The sequence below is a fragment of the Seriola aureovittata genome, chromosome 22 (assembly GCF_021018895.1).
Source record: "Seriola aureovittata isolate HTS-2021-v1 ecotype China chromosome 22, ASM2101889v1, whole genome shotgun sequence".
NCBI lineage: Eukaryota > Metazoa > Chordata > Actinopteri > Carangiformes > Carangidae > Seriola > Seriola aureovittata.
Window position 1 is genome coordinate 11,264,195 of NC_079385.1, and position 13,877 is coordinate 11,278,071.

At 41.6% G+C, this 13,877-nt stretch overlaps 1 protein-coding gene across 1 annotated transcript; it reads left to right on the forward strand.

The window, feature by feature from the left end:
• Positions 1-142: 142 nt before the first annotated feature.
• On the forward strand, positions 143-6,296 carry si:dkey-14d8.1 (zinc finger protein 135). The gene is made up of 7 exons (XM_056368183.1): positions 143-324; positions 1,152-1,360; positions 1,931-2,023; positions 2,137-2,229; positions 2,541-2,651; positions 3,232-3,355; positions 3,566-6,296. The coding sequence occupies exons 1-7, from the start codon at positions 300-302 to the stop codon at positions 5,272-5,274; spliced, it is 2,364 nt and encodes a 787-aa protein (XP_056224158.1). The 5' UTR covers positions 143-299; the 3' UTR covers positions 5,275-6,296.
• Positions 6,297-13,877: the final 7,581 nt, after the last annotated feature.

Consider the following 13,877-nt stretch of genomic DNA (forward strand, 5'->3'; position numbering starts at 1 on the left):
AACTTTAACAATCATAACTCAAAAAGCCGTTTTGCTTTTCTGTGTTTTTTTCCTTCACTCGAACTTTTGAAAAGATTGTGCTTTTATTTTATATGGAAACATCCGCCGGATACACTCAGACTTTTGTTTTGGAAAGCCGCTACATAGCGGTCGCCATTATTCTTCCTGGCTTGACGTCAGGGAGAAAGACGGTTAAATACTTTTAAAAATTGTATTTGGCGGTAAGCTGCAACACTCTCAGCCTATTCGGTGCAGTCGATTGATTGACTCATAAATTAGCGATACATCTTGAACACAGAATGGAGAAACGCTCAGATACTACAGGTAAGTTGCTAAGCTAGCGTTAGCAAGCTAACAGCAGCTGCCGCCGAGAACGGTGGTCAGAAAATAAGACGCAACATGTGCCATCTGTAGCAGCACGCAGTCTGCTGGCTCTTAATAGGTGGTCAACATGCATGTATCTAAATCTGTTCGACTATTTTTGGGCTAAATGTTGTAGTTAGCGAGACAAGCAGCTTTAGTGAGCACTGTCCAAGCGGTTTGATTTCAAATTAAATCATCCATCTTCCGGATGCATTGGTCGACCGTTCCACCGTGTAATGTGAACTGCGATAACTCCCCTAAGTAATACTGTGTTGCCTGCTTCGTCTGCTTAAAGTTAACTCTAACTCGGCTGCAGTTTTCGCGCTCATTCTCTTCTCGACTGCACATGCACACGCAGACGTGCACACTTTCAAACCATCTGCAGCGATCAAACGATGTCGATAGCACTGCACCGCCCCCTACAGCAGCTTGTGTCTCCACCTGCTAAAGGGTTGTGCTTGGACTGAAAGACGCAGAATAAAACATAAATACACATCACACCCATCATGTTAATACAGTTAAAGTAAGCCAGCTTACCCTGCTTAGCTATCATAGGGATCATGGTATTTAAGGTTAACTTACTATCTGTCATAGTGCACAAGTACTTAGAAGAAGAAAACCATTTCTACTATTAATAACAGGGTTTCCAGGTGTGGTGTGCTGATGTCTAAAATCAATACACATACTTAGTTTTTGTTACATATAATGAAAAATTTAAAAAAATTAACTCTTGCTAACTTATAAATATAACTATTTTAAAACTCACGTTGACTTCATGTTCTTTACAGGTGTTGGAGGTGCCCTTCCCCTTTCTTCCCTTCGCTTAATGGCTTCCCCTCTGCAGCTCACATATTCGTACATATGGCAGGTCATACGGCAGCGAAATGTGAAGCAGTATGTGAAAGTGGAAGAGTTTGTGACCATGGTAACGCAAACTGTTCCTGAGGTGATGAGTTTCAAGCAGACTGCTCAGCTCTTGTTGGGGTTGAGAGCAAGGGTGAGTTTCATTTCTTGTGTGTGAACATCCAACAATATAATTAACTTTATTTAAGCAACAGATATTTAAACAGTGCACTTAAATGGCTAGAAATGAAACCGATCAATGATCCATACTTGCAAATGTCAAAATGTGTCGTGCACAAGAACAGAGCAATACTTTGGCTGCTGTCCAGTGGAGCCCTCCAGCAATCAAACAGTTTCTTTAAACACCACATGCCTCAATCACACTCAGCTTGTGATGCTCCATGCTCTCCAGGCTTCTAAAATGGCCTTCATTCCTCCAGATTTGTTTCTTACGGTTACTGAACATCAAAGTGGATCCTCACACCACACTGTGTTGATGAACTCCATATGTTTCCTATTACAAATCACACACATCAAGAACAAAAGCAGCATGTAACATTATGGCTTTACTCTCTCTATCTTACAATGAAATTGAACGCCTCATTTATTTTGCAGAATTAGATGATAGTGTGTTTCAGAGATATATCTCCCAGCAGTTACACTCTATTTGTTTTTTGCTAGTTTTTTTTTTTCTGATGACTTTAATCTTTTTCTTGTGCTGTAGATCATTTTGGATTTGCTTCACAAAGAGGGCCCACCAGATTCCCGAGCTATTCAAACTCTCATAAATAAGTTGAAGGTCTCTGCATCTTCAGGGGTAAGAATGAAAACTTTTTAATGATGAGAAACATAAACAGCACCCTCTTCAAGTGCATATGAGAGATTAAAATCTATAATTAAAGCTGACTTTTAGTATTTCCTGTGTTACAGAAGGACTCAGAAGTGGAGAAATCTCAAACAAACTTTATGGTGCTGGTCCAGAATCTGCTCAAAAACCCTGCAGAAAAGAAGCGCTTCTTCCAGGTATCCACATTGTAGTATTTCAAATTCAGGCTTGCAGCTCATGTGATAACGGATGCTTTGTGGCTGTACTTGAATATGACAACCTAGTGTTGCTTCTAATGTTGTCAGCACAACACACACACCTGGTCAGATTTGAGACTTGTTCCATTGTCTGAGTAATTTTCAAACTATACAGATAATTCAGCTGCTTTAAAACACAGTGCATGCAGAGCTATAACACATTAAATTCATGAATTTTGTACAAAGTGTTCTGCTCTCATAATTCTAATGTCACAGTGCTGTTAAACTCATACATATCCCTCTCTCTGCAGGAAGTGTTCCCTGTTCAGTACGGCACAAAGTTTGACACAGCACTTCAGGCTCTGACTGCAGGCCTGGTGTGCAAGCTGGAACAGCTTCTTCCTGTTCCCAATCTGTCGCAGGTATGAACATGTACTGTCACTGGATTTTTACTTTACTCTGGGGCAGTCACAGCAGGATGGGCTACTGGCTACAGACAGGAATTGCAGGAACTTCCTCCCAGCTCCATGGGTGTTTTGTAGTTGATCTTAACTGACAGACCAAAACAGAAACAGAATGTCACTTTGATTACTGTAATCATTTAACACACATTACAATATCTGGACACATTTTCAAAGTGTCTGCAAAGAGTCATTGAATTAAATTCCAGACTTTTCTAGACATTTCCAATTTTTGTTGGAATGTAGCATCAAACCAACTTAGTGGTAGTGGTGAAATAGGCTAAATGAATAATAAAGTGCAACAGTTCAGTATAAAGCCTCTTTGACTGGACTGACTCCAGACATGAGGCATTTAAGGCCTTGAAAACTGTATTTAAGACATATTTACGTTTTCTGAGGTGAAACCATGTGAGTTCATTTTAAACAAAGATATTTCATGTCGGACGGTGGAAACAGAAATGTATGATCCAACCTAAGAGTTACAATCAAAACTGGACCTCAAAGGTATTCATTACTTCCATTTCTTGCCTCTCAACTTCAGCTTGGTGCCATGATCTCATCTGAGCCTGCTGTCCTGGAGGCGTGTGGAGGCTTTATCCCTGAACCAGGGGACCTGAAGACTCTCCTCCTACACCAGCAGGCCAAAGGACTCCTTAGTATTAAAGGTATGCTTTAGGTGGTTTTGTATAAAGATCTGATAAAATAAAAAAACAAAAAAAGCGTTGCTCCCCACCTTATACAATGACATATTTATCAGTTTATACCAGAAGTCTTTTGTGTTTACAAGATAGATGAGACAGTGAATATATGTTGAATACTTTAAATCATTAAATACAGTCAAAAAGAAAATTACAAAGCCTTTTCTTGTTGTGCAGCTACCATCTCATCATCAGTGGGCGACTGTGTACTCTCTTCACTTGCCTTCCGGCCCAAACCAGTAGAACCACCAACACCACCACCACCACCACCTCCACCTCCAGAATCACCAAAACGATTAGAGGTCACCCTCACTGAAACAAGCCCAGCCTCCCTCAGTGACACCGAAGACTTGGGAGTGATGTCAGATGAGTCGGACAGCCAAGCAACCCCTGCCGCTAGACCTCAGCAAAGAGGGCGATACAGTGATAAAGCGGACGATGGCAGTCCTGCAAAGGAAACAAGTCTCCCAACAATAGCTCAGCCGGAGAATCTGGCGCTGGAGAAGAGTTCTACACAGGAGCAGTCTGCCACAACTCTACAAAGCAGAGGAGAAGATGGAGCAACGGCAACACTCGAGAAACCAGAATTGCAGCGTACGCCCTTGAAGTCAATCCCTTTCAGGGTAGTTCAAGTGCCGATCAAAACTACCTCCACCTTACAGAACGCGGGCAATGCAGGAGCTAAAGATGGCCAAAAACCCCAGACCCAGCGAGTCACATTGCATCAGTGGGTGTCACAGATTGCCACTAACTCGCTCTCACTCCCAGCCTTGCCACCACTTCCTCCACCCAGTCTGAGTGCAGGTGACGACATGAAGCCAAGCTTGAGAAGAAAAAAGCAAATTAGGCCTCCAGCTGACAGATTTACCTGCAGCGTATGCGATAAGAGCTTCCCTTATCAGTCCAAGCTAATGGACCACGAGCGCATTCATACAGGAGAGAAGCCTTTCGTGTGCACAGCATGCAACAAGAGCTTCCGAACACAGGCGTTCCTCAACAACCACCTGAAGACCCACAGCACGGCGCGTCCTTATGCTTGCGGCCAGTGCGGCAAGTGTTTCACCAAACTGCAGAGCTTGACGAAGCACATGCTCGCCCACAGCGGCCAAAAGCCCTTCTACTGCAACATCTGCAACAAGGGCTTCACGCAGTCCACCTACTTCAAAAGACACATGGAGTGCCACACAAGCCAGATGACGTTCCCCTGCAAGCACTGCAGCAAAAGCTTCCCAACGGCTTTCAAGCTGTCGAACCACGAGCGCTGGCACACCAGAGATCGCCCTCACATGTGCGAGCGATGTGGGAAGAGATTCCTCGTCCCCAGCTTGTTGAAGAGACACATGGGCTACCACATCGGCGACCGTCAGTATCTCTGCTCCCAGTGCGGCAAGACCTTTGTCTACTTGTCTGACCTGAAGAGGCATCAGCAAGACCACGTGCCCAAAGCTAAGATCCCATGCCCGATCTGCCAAAAGAAGTTCTCCAGTAAGTATTGCCTGAGGGTTCACCTGAGGATCCACACCAGAGAGAGACCCTACCGGTGCTCCATATGTGACAAGACCTTTACTCAGGTCGGGAATCTGAAGGTTCACATCAGGTTACACACCAACGAGCGACCTTTCAGCTGCGACGTGTGCGGAAAAACCTATAAGCTGGCATCCCATCTCAACGTCCACAAAAGGACTCATACTTGCAAGAAGCCCTGGACGTGTGACACGTGTGGGAAGGGATTCTCCGTCCCCGGGCTTCTGAAGAAGCACGAGCAGTTACATACAAGGGACGCCAACCCTGACTTCTCTGGTAAACGGAGGCACAGGGGTAAGCACAAGAAGCACTCCCTCAAGAGGAAGTATGACGAGGAAGACGAGGGAAGTGATGATTATTAATCCAAAAATATATATTTTGTAATAAATATAAACTCTGATCAGGGGTGATACTGATCAGTGAAATAATTAAAATAGGCTTGTCCAGAAGTTTAATACGTAAGTGAACCTTTGAACCATGTCAAAGTTTGACTTGTGGTGATTAGATCATCATGATGGCTTGGGTTGTGAAAACAACATTTTGAATGACGTTATGATAATTTTTTCTGATCATTGGATTTTAAGACTACCAATATCAATTATAATTTGCATTATAATGGGTATTAGCCAGCACCTGTCATTGCCTGGCCAGCAGGAGCATCTCAATTAATAAAGTCCATTGTTTTACTGTTCCTCATATAATTAGGTGATGTGACAAAATTAGTTTAAGTAATGTTACCCAAAGCTGTCACATTTTGAGAACAATAAGGAAACATTTTGATAATTATCTGGTATGTTTGGGAATTTTTAATCGTCATTTTCATTCGTAAGAACTGGTGGCTTTTGAACAGTGACAAAAAATGAATTTTTCAAGAGACATTTACAAGATGGATATCATGTAAAAAATGAAAGTATTTCAATGCATGTGACTGTAGATAATTTGTCTGCTATGTAATAAAACGCTGTAGTGTCATAGGAAACATTTAACTTTGTTACAGTATTTTTGCGGACATTGTAGTGCTGCAAAAGTACTTTCACCACATGCTTTTATATGTAACTTTGAACTGTAAACATTACAATTACTCTGCTTTTGTTTTAGACTGAAAATTAGCTGATTTATGTTTTTTAGGATTTCAGTCACACCATTTATTGCTCTAACGGTGCTGAATTAACACAGGAAAACATTGAGAATTTTGATTTAGGTCAAACACAAGAATCATTTAACATTATGCAAATGTGTGATGAGATTGTGCTATGAATCTTATCTTTGCTTTACTTACCCTATTGTGAGTGGCCTTGTATAAGCCACAAAGTAATGTAGCTGTTCTCAATATTTTTTTGTTTTTGATGTTTTACAGAAAAATAAATACTCTTAGCAAAGAACAGTTTTCTTAGTGGTGTCTTATCTTGTGAAATCCTTGTCCTGAGGTGGGACTTAAATATGGGTTTATGTTTAGTCAGCATTGGTGTGTAGGAACCATTCAGACCAAAGTCCTATATTGAAGTGTGTAAGTGTTAAAAAATGAAAGTGCTTGAAATGGGGAAAAAAAGTGTGCACTGTGAATCAACTATTATATATTATATTATTGGATTAATGTGAGCTCCTTTTTGTAGTTAAATCTATAATATTTGATCATGTTTTTAAAAACTCATTGTATGGTCTGTATAAATCTTAAATTGTCAAGTCAGCTGCTAAATGAAGTTGAGAAAAAAGCACAACGCCAGGTCCTCCTGAACTACAGGACTACAAGTGAGCAGCAAATCAAAAAATGGTCAACACCGGGGATGGGTGTGTAATGTATACATTTTTCATTTATGCAATTTCAAACAATCTACAGCAGGTGCTGCTAGAGGACATGTGAGCTGTGCTCTTGAGAAAGAAGAAGATTTGGTGATTACTTGAGGAGAAAATACAGTGCAGACACGGCTTCTTTCTTTGTACAAGAGAGTGTAACTTTTGCCCAGCCTCATCTGCCTCCTCATGTTATTCAAGGGCCTATAAGAAACACCAGAGAAAAAACATTACATTGAATATTAATATCTGATTGAGTTCAAATATCCATTGTTGTAGACATGTTTTTATAGACCTCTGCTAGACCGGAGAAACCTTCAAGACCACAGTCTTTCTGTTCTTTCTATTCGATTCTAACCTGTGAGTTGTATCAGTGATCTTTTGTGCTGTGGTTGAACCTTTCTGCAGGACTGTGTTTGGACTTTTTGTTATTTATGTTTGAACACTTTTTGGACCTTATGTTTGGACTCATTAATTTGGATGTTATGGTTATTATTATTATTAACTTACCTTGTGTTACTCATGGTTACTCTACTTCCTGTCTTTGCCCAGTGATTGTCTGCTCTGCTGTAATGCGTTTCACCTGCGTTCAATCACCCTCGCCTCCCTTGTTCTTTTTAGTCTCTGTGCTCCCGTCTGTCTTTGTCACTTTGTCCTGTTTTACTCTGAATGTCTCTGCTCCTGATTCTTTGAGTATTTGGATTATCTGCTGTACTCCTGTTTTGGTTCCAGCGTTCCCTGTTGCATCCTGTTTTGCCCTCATTTTGAGTGTGTGTTCTCAGCATTCCCACCGTTTTTGTAAGTTTGTGTTTATTCTTCATTTAATAAATCACCTTCTCAACCTACTTTGGATGGTCTGTATCTGGGTCTTTAAAACTACATAACCTGACACTTGAGCCTTTCAGCTCTTCTGCACATGGAAGCCATGACAGAATGATTTAAAGCTGACTGACTTTACCTCCTATGGTAAATTCACATTGGTCAGGTCACTTGTGTTTTGAAGAGACTTGATCTGGTAAAACAAAGATTAAGCCATTAAATGAATGAATGAAGAGCAATTTAATGAGCCACCGTTTGCACTAAATACAGTATATTTCAAAGCTTTTATTTTTATTTTTTATTTTGATGTACTTCCACAGATGAAACCCAGTGGTTGCCTGATGAAGTGCTGATGACCCTCTGGCCACAACCAAACATTCAGAAACAGCTTCTCACCACAGCAGCAAACGGTCAAGTCTTCACGTACCTCAGCAACACAACCTAAAGGTGAGCGTGTGAATCGTACATTGTTCAAAATTGTATGACACAAGGTTTATCTACAACTTCGAGAGCTGTCACTGTGCTAACTAGGTGACGTTGCATTCAACAGACATGTTGCAGGCTCTTTGGGCATCAGATGAAGTCAAAGTGATGCTCACCCAATGGGCAGAGGAGAGTATCCACGCTCAGCTGAGCTCTGAGCTTTGATAAGACCACCACCAACTGAAAGGTGCACTGAGCTGCTGATCGGTGTGTTTATTATCAGATCGGCCCACACTCTTATCATCCTTTACACATTATGACATTTTGATTCAGTGTAAAATATTTAGAGCGTATAGAGTATAGCTTAAATTAAGTAACTAGGTCTGTGAAAGCAAAGCTGAAAGTTGAATGGATCTTATACTTTGTATTTCTTTGTTTACTTAATTGTCTTCTACCTTTAGTTGTGTGTGGTAGACACTGAGGCGATGCTCTGTTGTTGTCGCTTGGTTGGACAAGCTCCTCTGTTGTTCTGAGAGGCAGAAGGTCTGAGGTCAACAGCAGACCCTAGAAAGTCCAAATTAGGCCGCATTCGTCTTCTAACCCTCTTAGTGCTTTAGAGGTCACTGAGGACATCCTCCATGGATCTCCACCTCACTATGCCCGAGGCAATGATCTTTTCCCCTTTAACATTCAGGATGGGCCCCATGTTGTTTAGTTTTTATGACTGCACTTAGTAGTAGTAACAGTAGTTCTTTGATTGTTTTTTGTTTTTCCTTCCTCCTTTATTCCCTCAGGATTTCAGTCCAGGCAGATTCCTCCTTGATGTTTAATTGATGGGTCCTCGCATCTGCTCCTCATTGAAGATGAAGGAAGTTGTCACGACATTTCTAGGAGCTTAATTTCATTTCCTGTGTTATTGAATGTTCAATTCAGGACTTCATATTTATTATTTTAGTTTAGCTGCACCCCAACTGCTTCATGCTTTATCAGTTACAACTGCCCTCCTGCTCTTACTGACACTGATGTGTGTGTGTGTGTGTGTGTGTGTGTGTGTGTGTTATAGTAGCATTTCAAAATTGTTAGATATCTTAAATGTATATCTACTGTAAATTTCCTAAATCCACACAGCTGCTGAATCTGCTTTTGCATATCTGCAGTTTGGATTTATTTTTATACTAGTACTGATCTAAACTGACATAAACCCACTCACCCAGAAGATACTAAATTCAAACTTAAAGCAAAAGACAATGGTCCATCAACACTGATGTTCTGAACTCGGCCTTCATTTTGATGTCAGCTACACACCTGCCCACAGACATATACACGCCTGACAAAGTCCTCAAAATTCACAATGACACACACACACAGACTCACAAGGGGCCCCTCTGTCGCAGCTGATGATAATTTCTCTCATAATCATTATGAACTTGTATTTCTAATGACCTGTTTTGCCTTTAGAAAATGCTGAGGAGTGGAGATCCTCTGAGCCAACTGTCACAGTGCGGGGGAGGCGTGTTACTTCCTCAGAGGGAATAGGAGTTGGATATAGTTTTAACCCTTTTTTCTCAACAGGTCACTAAAAGCTAACAAACGTATTTTCACAGACTTCCTCCAGGCAAACATCACTGGACAGTCTAAAGAATGCTCATTTGCACTTGCTGCAGCCCCATCAAGAATTATTTGATCGTCCCACCATAGCTCCACCTATTTCCAGACGTTTGACAGACAGAATCCTATCTGATTTCCCTCATTCAGCTGCTTTTTATTCCATTCTCCACTTAATCCAGTTCATTATGGCTCCCGGTTGTCATAGCATTTGTCTTTGCACTGGTACCACTGACACCACCAGCTCCTCCCAGCTCTACACAGCTTATTAGATTCATGAACACAATATCTCCGTAACGCCTCAAGGGAATTACTTCAGATTTGGCACAAACATTCACTTGGACTCAAGGATGAACTGATTTGAATTTGGTGGCCAAAGGTCACTTGTGACACAGTTAAACACAAATGTGTTTAATAAAGTGACGACATTTTATATCCAAATGGTCAAAGGGCAACTTCATTGAGACATCATAATGTTCTGCAAAAACTTGTCTGGCCATTGTTCAACACTGTAACAGAGGGAGATTGTGAACATTTTTTCCCACAACTCGGCTGGTTGCCGGAGGCATAAAACGGCGAATTATCAAATGTTAGCATGCTAACAAGCCAAAACCATTAGCATGTGTGTGGACTCTTTAGTCTTGTTGTGATTGTTGCCTATTGAATCATGAATATTTAATGATACGGTAGAATACTTAAGATGGGAAGCTGAGTTTTCAATGGCTGTAAAGTGAAGTGCACGACAGTCAGACACATTTGAACAAACCATGTCTCACTCACAAATAATTATCAATGAAATGCTCGAGGGGCATCACTGTCTGAAGTGAGATCAGCCAGCTGCTTGTGGTGTGGTGTGTTGTGGCTTATCTTCCAATGTGGCTTAATTTGCATTTGTGCTGTGGCTCCTGCATTGTGTTGACTCTTCCGGGCCACTGTTAAAAACAGAGCTAAAAGGAGAATTTATTAGGAGGACTCGAACCCCACCCATGTGCTGATGTTGCTCCATGTCTGATGGGTGATTAAGTGCGAAACTGTTTGCGGACACATTTAGCATATCAGCCTTATAAGGTGATGATACGTCAGTGTTTTTTATTTCGCTTTCACAGCAACAATTAATGCAGGATTAAAAGTTTTTAGTCATTCAGACAGGAGGTAATGGTGCATTCATTGGGGACTATTTTCAGACACATTAGGCGCTCACAGTATATGTGGGATTTGACTCAAAATAAACTACAATGACCATGCTTGTTATAATGAAGGAACATGTCACAGTGCAACAGTGTGTCTCTGGGACGTATTTTAAATAGTGCTTGGACAATGGAGTTCTATGGAACAAGAAATTAGGAGACTGCCCTCTTGTTGAAAAACAAATAACAACCTCATAGGTAATCTGTGCAAGCAGCCAATATGACCCGTAGTTGCTTTAACTTTTCATCTGGACAGGACAAATTAGCTTTCTCAGACTTTGACTATACTTGTTAATGAGATCAATACATTGTTGATTTTGATCTTCATAGGATATCCAAAGACTTATCCATTAAAACGAATCAAGATCTGTTTTTGCTTTGTCTCTGTGTCTGATAGAGATGCTCTGTCCTGCTCTGAGGGGGAAATGAACATCTGGGCTAACCTTCTCCTTCAGCTGAACCCTTTGACTCTTGACGCCGGCCAGCGTCTCCGCTTGGTCGGCACCATGGCTGACTACCTCCACCTGCCACTCGGCTCTGTTTCCCTGTTTTCAAGAGGAAAATCCTTCATACAACAGCAAAAGAAATTCAGGGTTTGTGGGCAAGGTGGGCTCTCTGAGAAACCAGATGTGTCGGGAGAAGTTGCTGAGCTTCTGTGGCATGCCGGCTGTCAAGGAGAGGAGCAACAGTCTGATTTCGCCAAGGCACTGGAGCACAATGTGAAGGCAGGAGGGTTGGCAAGGTTGCTGGAAGCTCCTGTTTTGGAATGGAGGGTGCTTTGTCCGCATGGAGGGGTCCGACATGAAGTTAAGCGAGATTTGCGAAGGCCAAAACTTACACCAACTGCTACTGTGATTGTTCCTCCTCCAACACGGGTCCATCGGACTGTGAAACTTGGCCATTTGCGTACGAATTCTCTTCCTTTACAACCAGAACCAAGTTTGTCAGTGATTTTACTGTATAACAACCACAAGGGAACAAAACTGAAGCCAACACACACACAGGATTCAACAGAAAGTGTTGTAAACTCTTCAAGGAAAGAATTTTTCCTGCAGCCCTCTGGCACTTCCCCAGTCTCACCCCAGAAGTTTTTCAAGTTCACCTCTGAAGGACACGCTTTTAAAACGATGAGGTACCACTATGACGAAAATCCAGAGATGCCTACTGTTACTTTCAAATCAAATGACATGCAAGAAATACAGGTACCCTCAACTTCTCTTCTCGCTTTCAAGCAGACATCTTTTTACCCATACAGCAAGGATGTTAATACTGTCCTGGAACGACAAGTATCTACTCACAAAATTAATTCGACAACTTTTCACACGTCGGTCCGTGTGGCAAAAGCAAACTGAGCTCTTTGCCTCAAAAGTCACATCAGATGCATCGTTAAGTATTTCTGGACATTTAACAACAGTCGGACGTTGTGCTGGGGAACCTTCATCTGACACCGCTCTCTCAACGCTGTCACCATCATCCACAACGCACAGTATTTACCCCACACCGCCGCTGACCCCGGCCTCTCGCGGTGTCACTTCCACGCTGACACATGTGGCCGTAGACAGGGACTTGCACGCCACTCGTCTGACCCGCCGACCTCACATGAAGGAAACCTCCCTCTGGACTGAATCTCCCAGAGCCAACCACACTGACTCAGAAAGTCAGCCCGCTGTGAGCTCACAGGGTAAATCTGCTGCCGTTGACTATATGGGATTGTTCTGGGTGCTTAGTCATTCAAGTCATATGTTGGAATGACTTGACCTCGTTTGAAAGGGAGCCCACAGCTGAATGGAGCTCAATGGAGGCATGAATGGAGGAACATATGGCCTAATGTAGTGATGGAAATATGAGATGCACGGATGACATGGAAAACAAATGACTATTGTATGTCCTGTTGAAGGTCACAAAGAAATATAGAAAATAGATTGAGTCCAATTAATGTAAATATACAAAAGTAATGATTTAACACTGCATTAACTGATTTTTTTTGTTTGTTTAGGGGGGGTTTTTTGCCTCGTGTGCAGTCACGTTATCACTTTTTAGATTGCTATAGCAAAAGTGTCAGCTAATAGTTGCTTATTTATATATAGATATAGAGCAACATTACCCTTCACTTTGAGTATCATTTGTGGCCACCTCGTGAATCTGAGTCCAATATTCACTCTTCTATTATCTCCATTTTGCGTTCCACAACTCCTGAGGGAAATATGTGGCTCTTTGGCTCCTAATTGTCCACCAATTTGTCTCTAACTTTGTGCACTGCCACGTTCATGTCGTTGAAGTTATAAGTTATATCTCTATATATTTTGAAGCTAATACAATCAGCTACCCAGTTTGTTTTTTATCTGGGTTCAGTTGTTAATGAATCCCTCCAAATACATGAGAAAGCAAGTAAATCTGCAACTACAAGGCTAGCAGTGAAGTAACCATCTTAGAAATGTACGAGTACTCCTAAGTGGGAATAACTGCAGGTTTTTCTGTTCCTCCTATTTTGCATGATTGTATACCTTACCTCACGGTGCTGGGCTTTTCTGAGCTGTTTTGCTGGAAAAACAGCTGTGGCCCAAAATCATGCAATGAGAGTGGTGAGGTGAGAGTGAATCCAAAACAACGAGCTGAAAGACAACAAAACACTGAGGGGAACTGAATAGTCGGGTGGTAATTCTCTGTGTTCCTCGTTGTGATGGCCAACTTTGATGTTGCAAACAAATTTGAGATTAGCATCTTTAAGCAGTTGGTTGAAAACAAAGACTCATTGTTAGGAGATTGTTGTTGTCAGTGGAACCAGCCAGCTGCTTTATAGCTGCTTCTCAGTCAAAAGATGGACAGATAGATGATTGAATGGACATCCCATAACAATCCTGGTCATGAATATTTGTAATTTTATTTTATTATTTATTGCATTTGTGGTACTAATTGAATATTTTTCCATTGTACTGAATTTTTTTATTATTAATATTTTTTATTAGGCCACATCATCTTTAATCAAGAGCCAACAAAAGATCACAACAGTGCCACACTGACACTCCACACCATCTGTTTCTCATCCACCACCTCCAACAGAGACTTATGATGATGTCCTGCTGCTCAGCTCCAGATTAAATCCAATACACTCACCGCCATTATCAAACAAAATACTGAAC

What these genes read in the sequence shown, in the direction of transcription:
- si:dkey-14d8.1 (XM_056368183.1), top strand. Translation starts at nt 300, where the DNA reads ATGGAGAAACGCTCAGATACTACAG. An exon ending in AAAAGAAGCGCTTCTTCCAG is followed by an intron (nt 2,230 to 2,540) that starts GTATCCACATTG and finishes CTCTCTCTGCAG; the next exon opens with GAAGTGTTCCCTGTTCAGTA. An exon ending in AGGACTCCTTAGTATTAAAG is followed by an intron (nt 3,356 to 3,565) that starts GTATGCTTTAGG and finishes CTTGTTGTGCAG; the next exon opens with CTACCATCTCATCATCAGTG.